We start from the raw sequence: 13,685 nt of genomic DNA on the forward strand, positions 1-13,685 counted from the left end.
TGATGAAGACAAGGCACTGTGAAGACAAGCCAATCTACTACTGGCATAATCTGCAGAATCAAAATGTGCTTGTGAGCATGCCCAACATTTGCACGTACACGTCGGTATGTGTTGAAACCAAGGTTATAATAGTTTTGGATTTTTCATTAGTTTTAGTTTTAATTTCGTTGTGAATTTTTGTTTTCAAATTCAGTTAGTTTTTAGAGTGAGTTTTCTAGTTTTAGCTTAGTTTTCATTTTTGGAAAATGCTTAGTTTTAGTTTAGTTTTAGTGTTAGTTTTAGTTTTTTTGTAATGGGTAATGTGTTGGCTGCCAGATTCAAAGAGGTCATAATAAATTTTGCCATTTTATCCATCTCAGCCCCAATAAGGTTATTAACTCTTACAGATCCAGGTGTTTTGAATTTTGGTTGGAGTGTAGACATCCCAGTCTCAGTAAACATATTTACCATGTGTTGCATGTTCAAATAGAAACACTGAATTATGAATGAAAAAAGTTTTAGTTAGTTTTGTAACCATGCAATACAGTTTCAGTTAGTTATCGTTTTTTTAAAAACTCTAGTTTTTATTTTTATTTCAGTTAACAAAAATCTTTTTTCAATTCTAGTTTTCATTATTTCGTCAGTTTTCGTTAACTATAATAACCTTGGTTGAAACTAGCTTGTTTTGGTCTTTACATTAATGACTCAATTAACACTTTGATTACCTGGCTTGGGAACTGTCTAGTGGAGCGGTAACCAAGTGTCTCCTGCTGTCCCTGTTGAAGACCAAGGCCTTGCCGCTGGCCAGCACCCCACAGCCAAAGCTGACCTCAGCCCCACGAAGTGAGGAGAAGCTGTGGTAGGAGGAGAGGCGCGGGCTGGAGAAACCCTCCGACAGGAAAGCCGGGAAGGTTTGGGAGGCAAGCTCACAGGCTGGACCACTGAAGCCTGGGTCACATCTGGGAGTTGGAGACAGAGTGAGACGAGAAGAGACAAAGGTAGGAGAGAAAGACAAGAGACATTAAAGTGTGAAGGATATAAACGAGAAAAAGATGACAGAGATAATGAAAATCCATTAATAAATCATAACCATAATACAATTTGAATGATTCTGAATGGTGATTGGTGCTGTGAGGCATTAGGTGGATAATGAGCAGACTCATTTTGAAGGAGAGCCATTGGATTTATTTGGTTTAATAAAAAGCAGATCCTTACTTGCAGCCTGTGCGAGAACAATGTCCTCTCCCAGAGCAGAAACGAAGGCAGGCTGGACCAAGATACACTGAAACAACACACAGGCATGGAATTACAACAGTCATTTTTGGGCATACTTAGCTGAGCTAAAATAAACATGTTTATGACCCTAAACCATGCAGTCTTTGCCCTAAACAGATCCTGTATTTAGTAGGTTGAGACCTGAAAGGAGGTGGTTTTGGGGCTCATTTGTGGGGTCTAACCAAACATGAAAACAATGGGTTTTTATGACACTTAAGGGATAAATTTACAAAGAATATATTGTGGCTGCTGACAGCACCATAATTTGCACATTACTTGCGACCGCTATCTGTTTTGTCTCGAGGTCTAAGGATGCATCTAAGGATATTACTGCGAAAACATGGCCCCAAAGTTGTTGCAGCTGAATGCAATTAGCCTTTTTTGTGTGTGATTACAATTATCCATGTGGCAAAGTATAAATGTTGCCTTTGTGGCAAGATACAGTAGGCAGAACAATGGCAGACAGAAAAAGAAAAAAGAAAATCTTCCAAATGAGCTACAGGTCCTGACCTATGAGGTGCAGAAGCAATCGGCATCCACAACTTCAGGCAAGGAATTTAAATGTGACAGAGAGAACCCTTATTTAGGATTTTATATCCCAGATTGTTAGTACTGACACTAATAATTTCACAGTGTGGCTATTAGTGCTAACATTCGTGAATTGGACTGTTTTTACAATGAGGCTCATTTGCATAGAAAGGGGCCAATTTTGCATCAAATGCATGCATATTACCGAATTTAAATGTGTGCAAATAGTACAGGAATCACATTTGCTTGGCAGCATAGTGTGGGTTGCATTTCACACATACAACGTTTAATTTTTTTCTTATTTGTGCACCATGTGACCTGTATGTATAGTACTAACCATTGTCTATGGCCCACATGTTGCCCAATCCAGTGCCAGACTGTTTCCAGCGGAACCGCGTCGTTTCTGTCAGGGCAGCGTTGGGCAGAGGGATGGAGATTCTGGTCCACCTGAAGAAATAAAGTTCAATATATGCACAGTGACTGAGTGACAATGGTAGACATAAAAGTCCAGTCACACAGGTACAGATGTGGAGACTCATTCATACCCGCTGTAGTTGTCAGAGGAGTAGACGGTGCTGTGAGGTAGATGGGGTCCCCCACAGAGCTCTGGATGACACGCAGTGTTGAGCAGAGACCAGGAGCGGCCCTGGTTGGTGGAAAACTCCAGACTCACGCTAATGAAAAATATCAGAAAACATTTTCAAAATATTGTAAAAAGAGTGGAGTGCTTTGAATATAGATTAGATAAAAGAGTAAAAGGTGTTTTCTGAGTATCCAGTGTAAAGCATGTCCCTGTATGCCTTCTACTCTTTTTTATTAAAAAGCAATTTGATACATTTGAAGCTTCAAATGACTGCAAGAGTTTGAACCCTGAGGATTTAAATACCTACAAGAAATGTAAGATAATCTTAACAAACTCTTTGAACTTTTATTCTTAGAGACCAACTGAGTTCAGATTTCTCTTGCTGCTGCCGTTTGGAAACAGTAAATTATCATGTCCTTCAGTTCCCTGTGTGACACCAAAATAACTGAGTGCATCTCAGGTGTCTCACTTGGCGTGTGGAGGTCTCCCTTGTTCATCTTCCTTGGCTTAAAAGTGGCAATATTTTCTCATAAAAAAAATGCCTAACCTAGTTTTAAAATGTGTCACACCTGTTGGCAGGCTGGTAGGAGCCACAGCCGAGGTTGATGGAGAATTGAGCAACATGTGTGTGTGTGCCAGGCAGCACGGGGAGCAGCTGCATGAAGTCCACAGCCCATACATGGCGACTGGCACCCCCATGTGACTTCTGCTCCAGGCACAACTGAGTGTCTGCTGTTTGTAGCGAAGGAGGCAGAGCCACCGATACCAACGCAGGAGTCTGAGATAGGAGAGACAGAGGATAAAAAAATAGATCAGACCAGAGGGAAGATACTAATTAGAAAATAGTGAAACCCGACATACTTTTACTATCACAATACCCCAAGGCTCAAGATGATGTCTTGAAATTACTTGATTTGTTTGTGCATAAAAGCCATTCAGTTTATGATCACATACACAGAAAAGCAGCAAATCCTCACAGATAAGAAGTTGGAATAACTAAACATTAGGCTTTTTTGCTTAAAAAGGACTTTAATTATGAATCAACCAACAACTCAGAATCTTTTCATCATCTAATGATTTCAGCTCTTAAGTATTTTACACTCAATCAAAAGCTTTTCCAAAGTTTTGACTCTAAATCAGTTTTATTAATCTGATCAACACTGATGTTGTGATTGTGTGTATGTAGTCAAGAAAGAGAGCTTAATAGTTAAAAACCTAAAAATCCACCATCATAACATGTTGACACTTCATTAAAAGTCTCAAAAATGTATGACTGGATTCTTGGGCAAGGAATCGAATCTGATGATATTAATGCAGTAAAGAGCACTCCATGTTAATTAACTATAAGGTTTTGATCAAGAGTCCAAACGTTTTTCTGTGCAAATGTGTTGTGTGTTGTGTTCTCACCCTGTAAGAAGAGTAAGATAGGGTGTCGAGTGTTACAGGTTCCCGTCTGCCTCGAGACAGTCCAAACAGAGTCACGTCATTCTCATGAGACTCTCCTGGATCACAGTCGCCTCCACCTAAACAGAAAAACACCTCGTTATGTTAATGCAATGTCATTTGAAAAAATATTAGTGAAGGCACCATGAAGAGAAAGGCCATGCACACAACAATGTTATGCGACATGCCCTAATCCTGCATTCTTTTTAATGGCCAGCAGGGAGCGACTCCACTGGCTGAAAAATACAAGTCAGATTGTTTTGGAAATATTACCTCAGTAAACATTTCCAAATGTGTTAAGGGTCTCAATTGCTGGTTTCAAGTCTTCTTCAAAACAAATAGATTTTTATTTTATAAATGATGGTCCCATTTAGAGTGAACTAGACAATAAAACAGGGTATGCTTTAGGGCGTGGCCACCTTGTGATTGATGAGCGACCTGTCAATCAGGATGGAGGCAAAGCAATGGGCATCAATGGTACTGTGAATATTTAAATAGCTGTGAGCATGTTTTTGGGTGTTGAGTCAATGAGTCGGCTGTTTATTTTTTCCACAAGGTACATTTGAAAATTAGCACCTCAATCAATATCACAGTAAAGTGAGTACAGTTTTTGTAAATTTAAGATGCACCTTGCTCCGTTGGAAATCTGGTTAACCCCCACCCTCTAATTTCTGTCTCCAAAATCCAAGATGGTGACAGCCAAAATGCCAAACCTGAAAGCTAGAGGCTAGATCCCAACCATCGAATGCCAATAGGATGGTTGGGTTTTGATGTAAGGAATGAGACTGGTTAAGTTTAAGGTAAGAATAAAAAGGTAAGTCAATAAGAACCAGAGTATGACAGGTCATGCTTCACCATCGTAGGAACAATAAGTATCGTCAACGTTCAGTGGCTGGGATCAAGCATCTACCAACTTGAAGCTTCAAAACTGCAGCCAATAAACCAATGGGTGACATCATGGTAACGATCTACACTTCGTTAATTCACATGTTTAACCCAAATAAATGATTGCAGGATTTCCATACCCATGGTAAAGTAGAAGCGAAGGTTTCCATATGACGTGGTGTCGAGGTGGGGGGTGCACACCCACCTCCGACCCTCCTTCTCAAACACAAGTGCTGAGCCAGACTCAATCTCTCCACACTGGGTCCCATAGACAGCTCCTTCTATGTCCCAGCTGAGAAAGAAAAAAAAACACAGACAGGGAGGGCTGGTTTAGTTTGGCTGGAAAATACCTTAAATTTATGTTGCAGCATTTCAACAACATTAATACAACAATAAACAAGGGATTCAAGCAATCATGCACAAGATGTATTACTCCTAAAAACTCTAATAGTTCAAATATTTCACAGTCAAATGGATTGTAGCCTGAATGTAGTTTAAAGGTATCAACAATTAATTATTGAGAGTAAGCTTAGTTAAAGAAGGAAAATAACCCTGTAACTTACAATGCAATGTGTGTATATAATTCACAGTTTAATAAATAGAAAAGGAAACAGTGGGGCTACATTTATTGTGAAACTTTAAGCACTAGCCAAAGCTTAACCCCAAATGAAACTTTATTGACATAACAGCGAACAGAAATCATAGGGCGCAAACACTTCATAGATTGCCTCTTTGACACAGCATCTCCCTTCAGACTATTACTGGAGTCAGTAAACAGTTGCCATAATTCACACCTTGCCAGTAAACAAACACACAATGCCAGGAATACAGTATAAATCACCTGAAAGAAGACCTACACATACAAGACAGACACCCACCCACCCACACACACACACACACACACACACGTGCCGACACATATTTCTGCACAGTGGAGAGAGGATCCTCATTAGCGCTGACAGAAGTTAACTCAGTGTGTCAGCCCTCTCCTGTGTTCCTCTACCTCCCCTCCCTCTTTTTCTTTCTCTCCCCTTTCTTTTCCCCCCTGTTCCTCTTTATTTTCTGCCACGCAGCGTATAAGCTGGTGTGTCTCTGTCACAGCGAGTATTGGCTTAAATGACACTTAGTAGAGAGTCGCATTAATACAAGCAGAAACTCTCCCCGCCTGCCTCACACATGTGTCAGCCCATGACGCCTGATGGGTGGGAGCTAGCATGCAGTGTAGCATGTTGGCATGCTGCTGGAAGGTGTTAGGGTGTGGGGTGGCTGCAGAAATACCCTCCTGTTTGAGGTCCATCTCATTAATGGAGGAAACATTCTGACAGACCTGGTGCATGAGGCCTGTTAATTACTCTCTGGCAGTAACACTATCTATCATCTCTGCTCTTTTATCTCTCTGCCTCTTGCCGTGCTTCTGACAGTGTTTCCCTGCTGTCTGCTGTCCAGTGTGTGTTTACAAGCATGTGTGTGTGTGTGCATGTGTCTCAATCTGAACAGATGGACTGCTGTCTCTGTCGCTGTCAGAGGCATGGCATTCACCTGTGTCAGCCCCCGAGCTTGACTTAAAATTGTGCAACACGCTGCATGTCGCATCACTTGACATATGACAAGTGACAGGTGTCAAAGCACTTGCATGTGTACAAACAAAGAAAAATATGAGAGTGCTGATATGTACCAAAATAATCTCTCTTAATTCTCTCTTTCCAGCTATTACGTGGCCTTCTAAAATCATTGGATTAATCATCATCCAAAACTGACTCTACATTCATTAAGGACAAGGTTTTATTGGGTTATTTAGGTTTTGATTTCACTGAAGATTTTTCTTAGTCACTTTTAAACCTTTATGGTTTGGCTCTGTTACACATTTTGTTCTTTTAATGCTATAAAAGACTGTTGCCTCAGGTCTGGCAACCAAATACAGTATCACTGTATTAGCATCATGGCTGTGGACCAAACCCTCCTCAGTATCAGGTCAGCTGAATCAGTGCCTGGCTTTTAAAAAGCTTTTAAAAACCAGTATATCTATATCGACTGGCGTTTTAATAATGTACTACTACAATAGTTTTTGTCATTTATAAATTACTGAGTTTTAATTGTCTAGTTTGAACTTTCCTTGTTAATTATTTTGTTGTATTTCATGGGATTGTATTTTCATGAAGCACTTTGAAACTGTGGGTATGACAGGTGCAATATAAATAAAGATAATTGATTTACTTATTTAAGATAAAATAATCCAGTAAAAGGTGACCAGCTCGACTTACTTGGAGGGTGGGCTTTCAAAATCCTCCTCCCAGTAGCTCCTTCCCTCCTCACGATGCAGGTCGATGTCTCTGGTGGAAGCAAAGCTGTGGCCGACCCCTTCACCGCCGTGGAAATAGAGGGCATTGCCCTCTGACTGACAGGCATGCTGCCCAATAAGAACACAGGTGTTAACATATGCAACAGGTAACCACTTCTGCAAAGCAATGTCAGGTTGAGAGCATTTTTATGGTATTTATTCTGCTTTAATTTGCCGCAGAGCATTAGCTGCAGCAGGTTTCTATATTTCTTAGGTTTTCTATCATATCTCTAACCAGTCTTTGACCCCTTTAGTGACAAAATCAATTTGCAAAGTAGAGAATCAATGTAACTATTTACCTTGACAGTAGCTCCAGGAAAGAAGAGCCAGTTGGCAGTGTCTGGAGGGTCCATGTTGTCCTCCATGAGGGGGACTCTGTGGGCAGCATTGACTAGCAGCACGTTGTCCAGCCCCCAGCAGGACTCATAGCCTTCAGGGCCTTGTGGAGCCTCCTGAGACCAGCGGATCCGAACGCCATCAGCCTTGGAGTGATGTGGCAGGGGAAGCAGGTGGACAACGGTGCTGCTGTTGGTTGGGGCTCTGGAGGAGAAACATATGACATAAGCGGTGGCTGTGTTTATGTAATTAAGTGTTGCATGTTTATGCATTAAGTAATCATCATCAATCATTAAAATAAGGCTGAAATAGACACATATGGAGAGACACTGCACGTCCTTATGGTGGAGGGAAGCTGAGAGTGAAAATCAGGTTTTTAGAATGAGTCCAGTGAATTAGCAGGACATTAAAAAAAAAACACAACATGCATTTACTGCAGCTAAATATTGTAGTTAGAAGAGTGCATGATTGCATTAAGCCTCTGTTTGAGAGCTGACTAAACATAGCGAGACAAGGATAGAGGGATGAAAACAGGGGGATCATAGAGAAACAAACAGGAGACGAATGACAAATTTAGAGGGGGAGGTGTGAATGAGGGAAAAAAAAGAGAGGGCGGGTGTTCATAACAGATGGAAGGACTGTGGGATGGATGAGGAAGAAGGAAGAAGAGGAGAGAGAGAGAGAGAGAGAGAGAGAGGGAGAGAGAGAGAAAGAGAGAGAAAGAGAGACCTGATCTTTTCCAGTGTGATCCAGTCATCTGAGGTGTTGGCGTTACCACTTAGGCTGTATGACACAGCGATGCTGGGGTCTGAGTAACTGAACCGACAGGAGCCTGAGCCTGGGGAATACAAACACATACAGAGGACAGAATATATGAAAGTTAAAGTGTTAGCTAGTTTCTTTTTTTTTTTCAACAATTGAATTTTTTCAGCAGGGCAATGATCCTTAGCATGCCCTGAGGGGCAGCCATGGTGGCTTCCTCTGACTTCCTCCCCTGCAGCCTCCAGCCAAGTGGAAAATTATGTCTAAATGGTGTCTTGGTGGAACTGACTGATCAGCAGCTTAACAGGGCTGAGAGAAGTTAGGAGGCAGTATGAAGGGGCTGGGCAGAGGTGATCAGAGGAGCTGAAGCAAGACTACAAACTGTATACTCAACTCGAGCCAGATACTGTGCAATTTTCTTTTTTTCTTGTATGTAACTCAGATCCCTTTTTCATAAAAGTGTGAACACCAAAGATCACATAGAATCAGATCTTTTTCAGTCCTCACTTTCAAATGTTGCCACAAATCAGATACAGGTCTGACTTTTTGCAATGCAACCTCAGTCTGAACAGTCACATTGGAACTTATGCAACTTTTACATCACTTTAGATTGATATTCATCACAATTCTGCACAAACAGGAGTAACTTGAGGTGTAGGACCTCATAAGTACTTTAGGTGACACTTCTGTGCATGCAAAACTTGAGGGGTTGTATTTTATCCGGTCTGTGTTTAATAGCCCATTGAAAATGGCTGACTGGGTCTGGAAGGAAGAATGTGGCTGCAGTGTCAGAGAAAGGTGAAGAGCATTACAGCCAACTTGAAAGAAGCTAAATATACTGTATGTACTGTTCAGCAACTTGTATATGAAACAGGGAACATTGATTTCAGTGCCTCCATGTATACTTCCTTTGTACAGTGTGTGCCTATGTGCTCCCATATTCTTGTGCATTTCTGCTTGACGAGTTTGTGTGGGATCAGACTATTTTTATACCTTTAAAATGCAGGTTTGTGTGGGTGCTGTGGGAGCTGACAGGGTCAAAGGTCGCTAATGGACGAAGCAGGCTAACCCCCTATGTCCCCACCTTTCCTCTCCCCCTTCCTCCCACACCACCTGACGTGTGCAGTGCCCATGTCCAGCTGTGCTGAATACAGCTGTGCATTAACCTGTCACCACTTCATTGCACTGCTCTACTTAACTGCTCCACACACAAACCTACCATCACAAACTCATATTAAAGACCTGCAAACGAGTGCGCAGCCAGACAGAATGAGAGAAAGAGACATACAGCATGTCTCAGGACAGTATGTACTGTTATTTCCTCCCAGTCACGTTCCCATGAGAACTGGTGGATAAATGTAATGGACATGAAAAATACAACAACTCTAAGAACTTTGCCATGGCCTTCTAGGTGTCTTTCCAGAATATTATAAATCATTCATTATTGTGATAGGAGAGGCAGTGAGAGAGAGGAAGAAACAGCAATATACTGTGTATATCCTGACATTTAACAGTGCAGAACATGCCTATTTCCTGAGGATGACAAAGGGATCTATTGTCCTAACTGCAAAACACTGTTGCATGCGGAGACTAAGATATTTTAACAGGGTTAAAAATGCCTCATACATAAGCCTGTTAGACAAAATCTGTCTTCATTTAGCTATTGTGTGCAATGCGTGTGTACATTTATTACTCACCCAGGGCAAACTGCAGGACTGAGGCTGTGCTTGTGTTGAGGGGTACAGTGGTCTGGAGAAGATAGACAAGAGAGGTTAGGATAATAATAATCAAAATAATAAATCAATGTGACTTTCTGCAATGAAGTGTAGCTTAAAACCAGTCTGAACACTTTCGATTCACAGGCATTTTTCTCGAATAGTATCAATAAAACCACATATAAAAGCACAAAGTGTTCTTTTGAAGTGTGTTTATGTCTGTGAGAGGAGCCAGTGATAGGCTGTCTGTAAATCAACATATGTTCTCATTGTCGATAATTGTTGTTTGAGACTATTTGCGTGTAAACATTTCTGTGTTTTTTGGATGTGCACGCTTGTTGCACTTGAAAGAAGAGCTGCCAGGCAGCGGTATGAAACATTTGGAGCAGTGACAGACAAAGCAACTGTTTATCAGAGAAGTAAATAGAATCATGAGGCACTAAACACTTCTGTGCTGCTGACTGGCTTTCATCTCTTACAGCAGAATAAACAGTTGGGAAATCATCTTTGTAAAGTGAGACAGGGCATGAAAAGGTTTGATTAGAAATTATGAGTGAATGTGTGTGTGTTGGCATTATGTGTGTGTGTGTATGTGCCACTCCGCATGCCAGGAAGTATCCTGATCCTACTGTACTTTACTGTAAAATTAACACAGTATGCTCAGTCCTTTGTGCTCCTTCTGGTTTCATTTTAACTTCTAATTGTAACATTATGCATGCCATTCTTGAAGGTGGAGTGCAGAACATTTTAACTTCACTCTTCTGACAGTGAGAGTTTAAGGCTAAACTTAAGCTGCTTGTTCTGAGTACAAGTAAGCTGCATCAGCATCCTTCCAATGCATCAGCATGGGCACCTCACGACAGACTCCAGACACCAGTTTAGCAAAGGCTTGAACGTAACGGACGTTCATCTAAGTCCCCACTCTAGCTTTAAAGTTCTGTGTCCTACAATGAAACAAGAATTTTTTTGTGCAAAACTGCTGAAAAACATGTGTTAAAGTTGGCAGATGACTGAAAAAAGCAAGTTAAGTTGTATAACCTGCTGACACAAATGAGCAACACAAAGTTACTTGTGGAAATTTGGACATGTGGCTCCATGTTCGTTTTTAGTTCTTGTTGGAGGTAGGACCATCTGGTCAAATACATTTGGGCGTATTTAGTCATGCCGAGCCTAATGCATGCAAATAGAGCAAATGTATGTGAGATTTCAATCAATCTAAGCTTGCTTTTGCTGACTAGATACACATAAAAATGATTGATAACAGTAAATTGTGAAAAATTTGTTTTTTGTTTCGTTGCAAAATGCATGCTTTTATTTTGAAAATCATGTCCAAAAGCTAGATTAGGGCAGACAGATGTCCAGCCCTCTACCACAAGCAGACATCACCTTCTTCTTAGTATTATAGACATTTGTGGAGAGTTTAAAGAAATGCAGATGTTTGAACATGAGATTCAGCTGTGGTTTACAGCTAGCATGTTGTAATTTACTGTAGCTGTGGTTGTGGCTACTGAGTGGTTGGTTTGGATGTATGGTCAATGGGCTGTAAAATGTACAGCGGTAACAGTGTGGTTTAACACGGCAGTTACCAGCTCTCGTTCTCCAAAGGGCTCGCAGAAAGTGACCGCTCTGCCATGCATCAGTACACCACACTGCTCTCCCACCTCACAGTTACTGCACTCAGACCTGAGGGGAGAGAGGAGAAAAGAAGAGGGGAAACTGAGTTATAACCAAATCAACATGTATCAGATTTAGAAAAAGATTGCATCTTAAGATTACAAGACGAGTTGTAACCTTTTTACCTACCAGATGCTCGGGTCCAGTTCTCCTTGGAGGTTGGAGTCGAAGTCGTCACGCAGCACAGCGTGTTTGCCATGAAGCTCCACTACACAAACACATACACCATATGCTCACAGTTTGACACAGTCTGTATGTTTTCATGTTGTAATTACCTTTGTGATTATAACATCAAAAGAAAAACAATGACAGGATGCAATCAAATGCATACTCACAGAGATTGGGTCTCAATGGGGACTCAGTTGGAGCTGAAACAGACAGAGAAAAGAGAGTAAATATTCAAAGGCAACATCTTGCATGTAAAGGTATAATCTGATGTCTGTCTGATGCCAGTCCTGAGCCAGATTTGCAGGTGGTATAAACAAAGTAAATGTACAGACGACACAAACTTTGTAGTTTCTCTGTGCAGTTTTGCATTGTTAATTGCATAGAAAGAAGTGTGCATTAGTCTTAAGTGCAGGGAATTGGGCCCATTCTTAAATCATCTTTGAGTGAAACAAACTTTCTCTATGTCCTAGCGGGCCACGGCTGCAGTCTCCTGGCTGCTGATGTTAATTCCTTTCAGTAATGAAAGGCCGGACGGCCATGATTAACGGTTCAATGCCAATTAACCGCCATCCACCCCAGAGGCGCCTGTGTGCTGTAATCTGTGGCCACTGCCGAGCTAACACACTCAACCATCAATCTCTCCCAGGGGATACACAGCTCCGGGAGGAGGAGGGAGGTGAAAGGAGGGGGGTACTTAGACTCAAGACTTAATGAATCAAACATGGGTTCAAAAAACTGGCTAACTTCATCACTCAGAACACTTTATAGAATACAGTCTGCATCCACATTTTAGAAAAACACTATAAAGTTGCAGAGTATGGGTGTGACATGTGTGTTAGAAAAGATGGAGAAGCTAGTACACAGGGAGCTTTAAAACTTAATAAATCAAACTGAGGACATGTTGATGGATTACTTTGGTGGAAACTGTGTTTTATTAGCTGGTGCAGACAGGAAAAACAGATAGAAAAGGTGTGACAAACAATGCAATTTGGTGAATGTAATTTACTAAACTCAGACTTGCACCTAAAAGCACATGAACCAGGTGCAAGAATGAGTTTACACTGCATATTCTTGCACAGATATTTGCTTGCACAAAATGTGAGAGAGCCTCTCAATCAAAACAAACATAAGAAGAGTTTAAGGATGCTGGAAAGTAACGTGGGATCATAAGAGTCGTTGTCTCCACCTTTATTTCTGTCATTGTACTTAGCTTCTCCCGGTTGAGATTCCTTCAGTGTTCATGGTTTGGGAGGTTTTCACCAGGAGGAAAATAATTCCTAAGTCTTAAAGAATCAAACACATGTAAAACTGGTATAAACACTGATTAAAGTATTTCCATGTTCATTGTTTCTCAGACATTGTTCAGTGAGCTGTTACTAACGATTTCTTGGCTTGTTTCTTTAAAAACTGAAGTTCCAAACGTGCAATGACTATATGTTGTATATTAAAGAATTAGCCACTGAAAACATAAAGTAAAATGCAGCTTGCACATCTTTGTTTTATCCTGCTGAGTACATTTCAAGAGTTTATGTTGCTCGCCCACATAAGAGAGTTTGAGTTTAACCTTGTTTCCTGATCAAGCGCTGTTGACTGGCACAGTGGCTTTAACCTCAGTGAACAAGTCACCCTTCAATCCCTTTGAGCTTCTTTTCTCTGCTCTGCTAGGTGTGTATTTCTTTTTAAGACAGCCTTACTCCAGACAGAAGAGAAGGATAATCTGCCACAGTATTCTCCACCCAGGATGAGCCTGCCCACCTGATAAAACACACTAAGATAACACAGTGCGGACTCAATCCAAAGTTTCGTTTCAAGTTACTTAAGACTTTCTTTCAAACCTAACAGCAGTTCTAAAATTTCCTCTGAGAGAGGGGCTTACATTAGAGAAAGCGCACCTAAAGCCCCTCATAAACAACGGAACCTAAATCAAGAGAGGAGGGATTATAAAAAAAAAGGTTTCTTATGATTGTAATGGCTCTGAAAAATGTCTATACTTGGAGCT

General features: G+C 41.0%; 1 protein-coding gene across 2 annotated transcripts in view; it reads right to left on the reverse strand.

The window, feature by feature from the left end:
* reln (reelin) overlaps nucleotides 1-13,685 on the reverse strand; it is a 98,504-nt gene that overhangs the window by 29,199 nt on the left and 55,620 nt on the right. For both annotated transcript variants that reach the window (XM_059334864.1, XM_059334863.1), the window contains exons 5-18: nucleotides 11,854-11,886; nucleotides 11,648-11,726; nucleotides 11,431-11,527; nucleotides 9,827-9,878; nucleotides 8,097-8,205; nucleotides 7,331-7,571; nucleotides 6,955-7,100; nucleotides 4,834-4,985; nucleotides 3,773-3,888; nucleotides 2,935-3,143; nucleotides 2,328-2,456; nucleotides 2,120-2,229; nucleotides 1,195-1,261; nucleotides 705-938 (exon numbers count right to left, since the gene is read on the reverse strand). In XM_059334864.1, coding sequence (XP_059190847.1) covers nucleotides 705-938; nucleotides 1,195-1,261; nucleotides 2,120-2,229; nucleotides 2,328-2,456; nucleotides 2,935-3,143; nucleotides 3,773-3,888; nucleotides 4,834-4,985; nucleotides 6,955-7,100; nucleotides 7,331-7,571; nucleotides 8,097-8,205; nucleotides 9,827-9,878; nucleotides 11,431-11,527; nucleotides 11,648-11,726; nucleotides 11,854-11,886 — 1,774 coding nt within the window. The remainder of the gene's footprint in view (nucleotides 1-704; nucleotides 939-1,194; nucleotides 1,262-2,119; nucleotides 2,230-2,327; nucleotides 2,457-2,934; nucleotides 3,144-3,772; nucleotides 3,889-4,833; nucleotides 4,986-6,954; nucleotides 7,101-7,330; nucleotides 7,572-8,096; nucleotides 8,206-9,826; nucleotides 9,879-11,430; nucleotides 11,528-11,647; nucleotides 11,727-11,853; nucleotides 11,887-13,685) is intronic.

Source organism: Centropristis striata, chromosome 6, assembly GCF_030273125.1.
Source record: "Centropristis striata isolate RG_2023a ecotype Rhode Island chromosome 6, C.striata_1.0, whole genome shotgun sequence".
In the NCBI taxonomy this organism is placed as follows: domain Eukaryota; kingdom Metazoa; phylum Chordata; class Actinopteri; order Perciformes; family Serranidae; genus Centropristis; species Centropristis striata.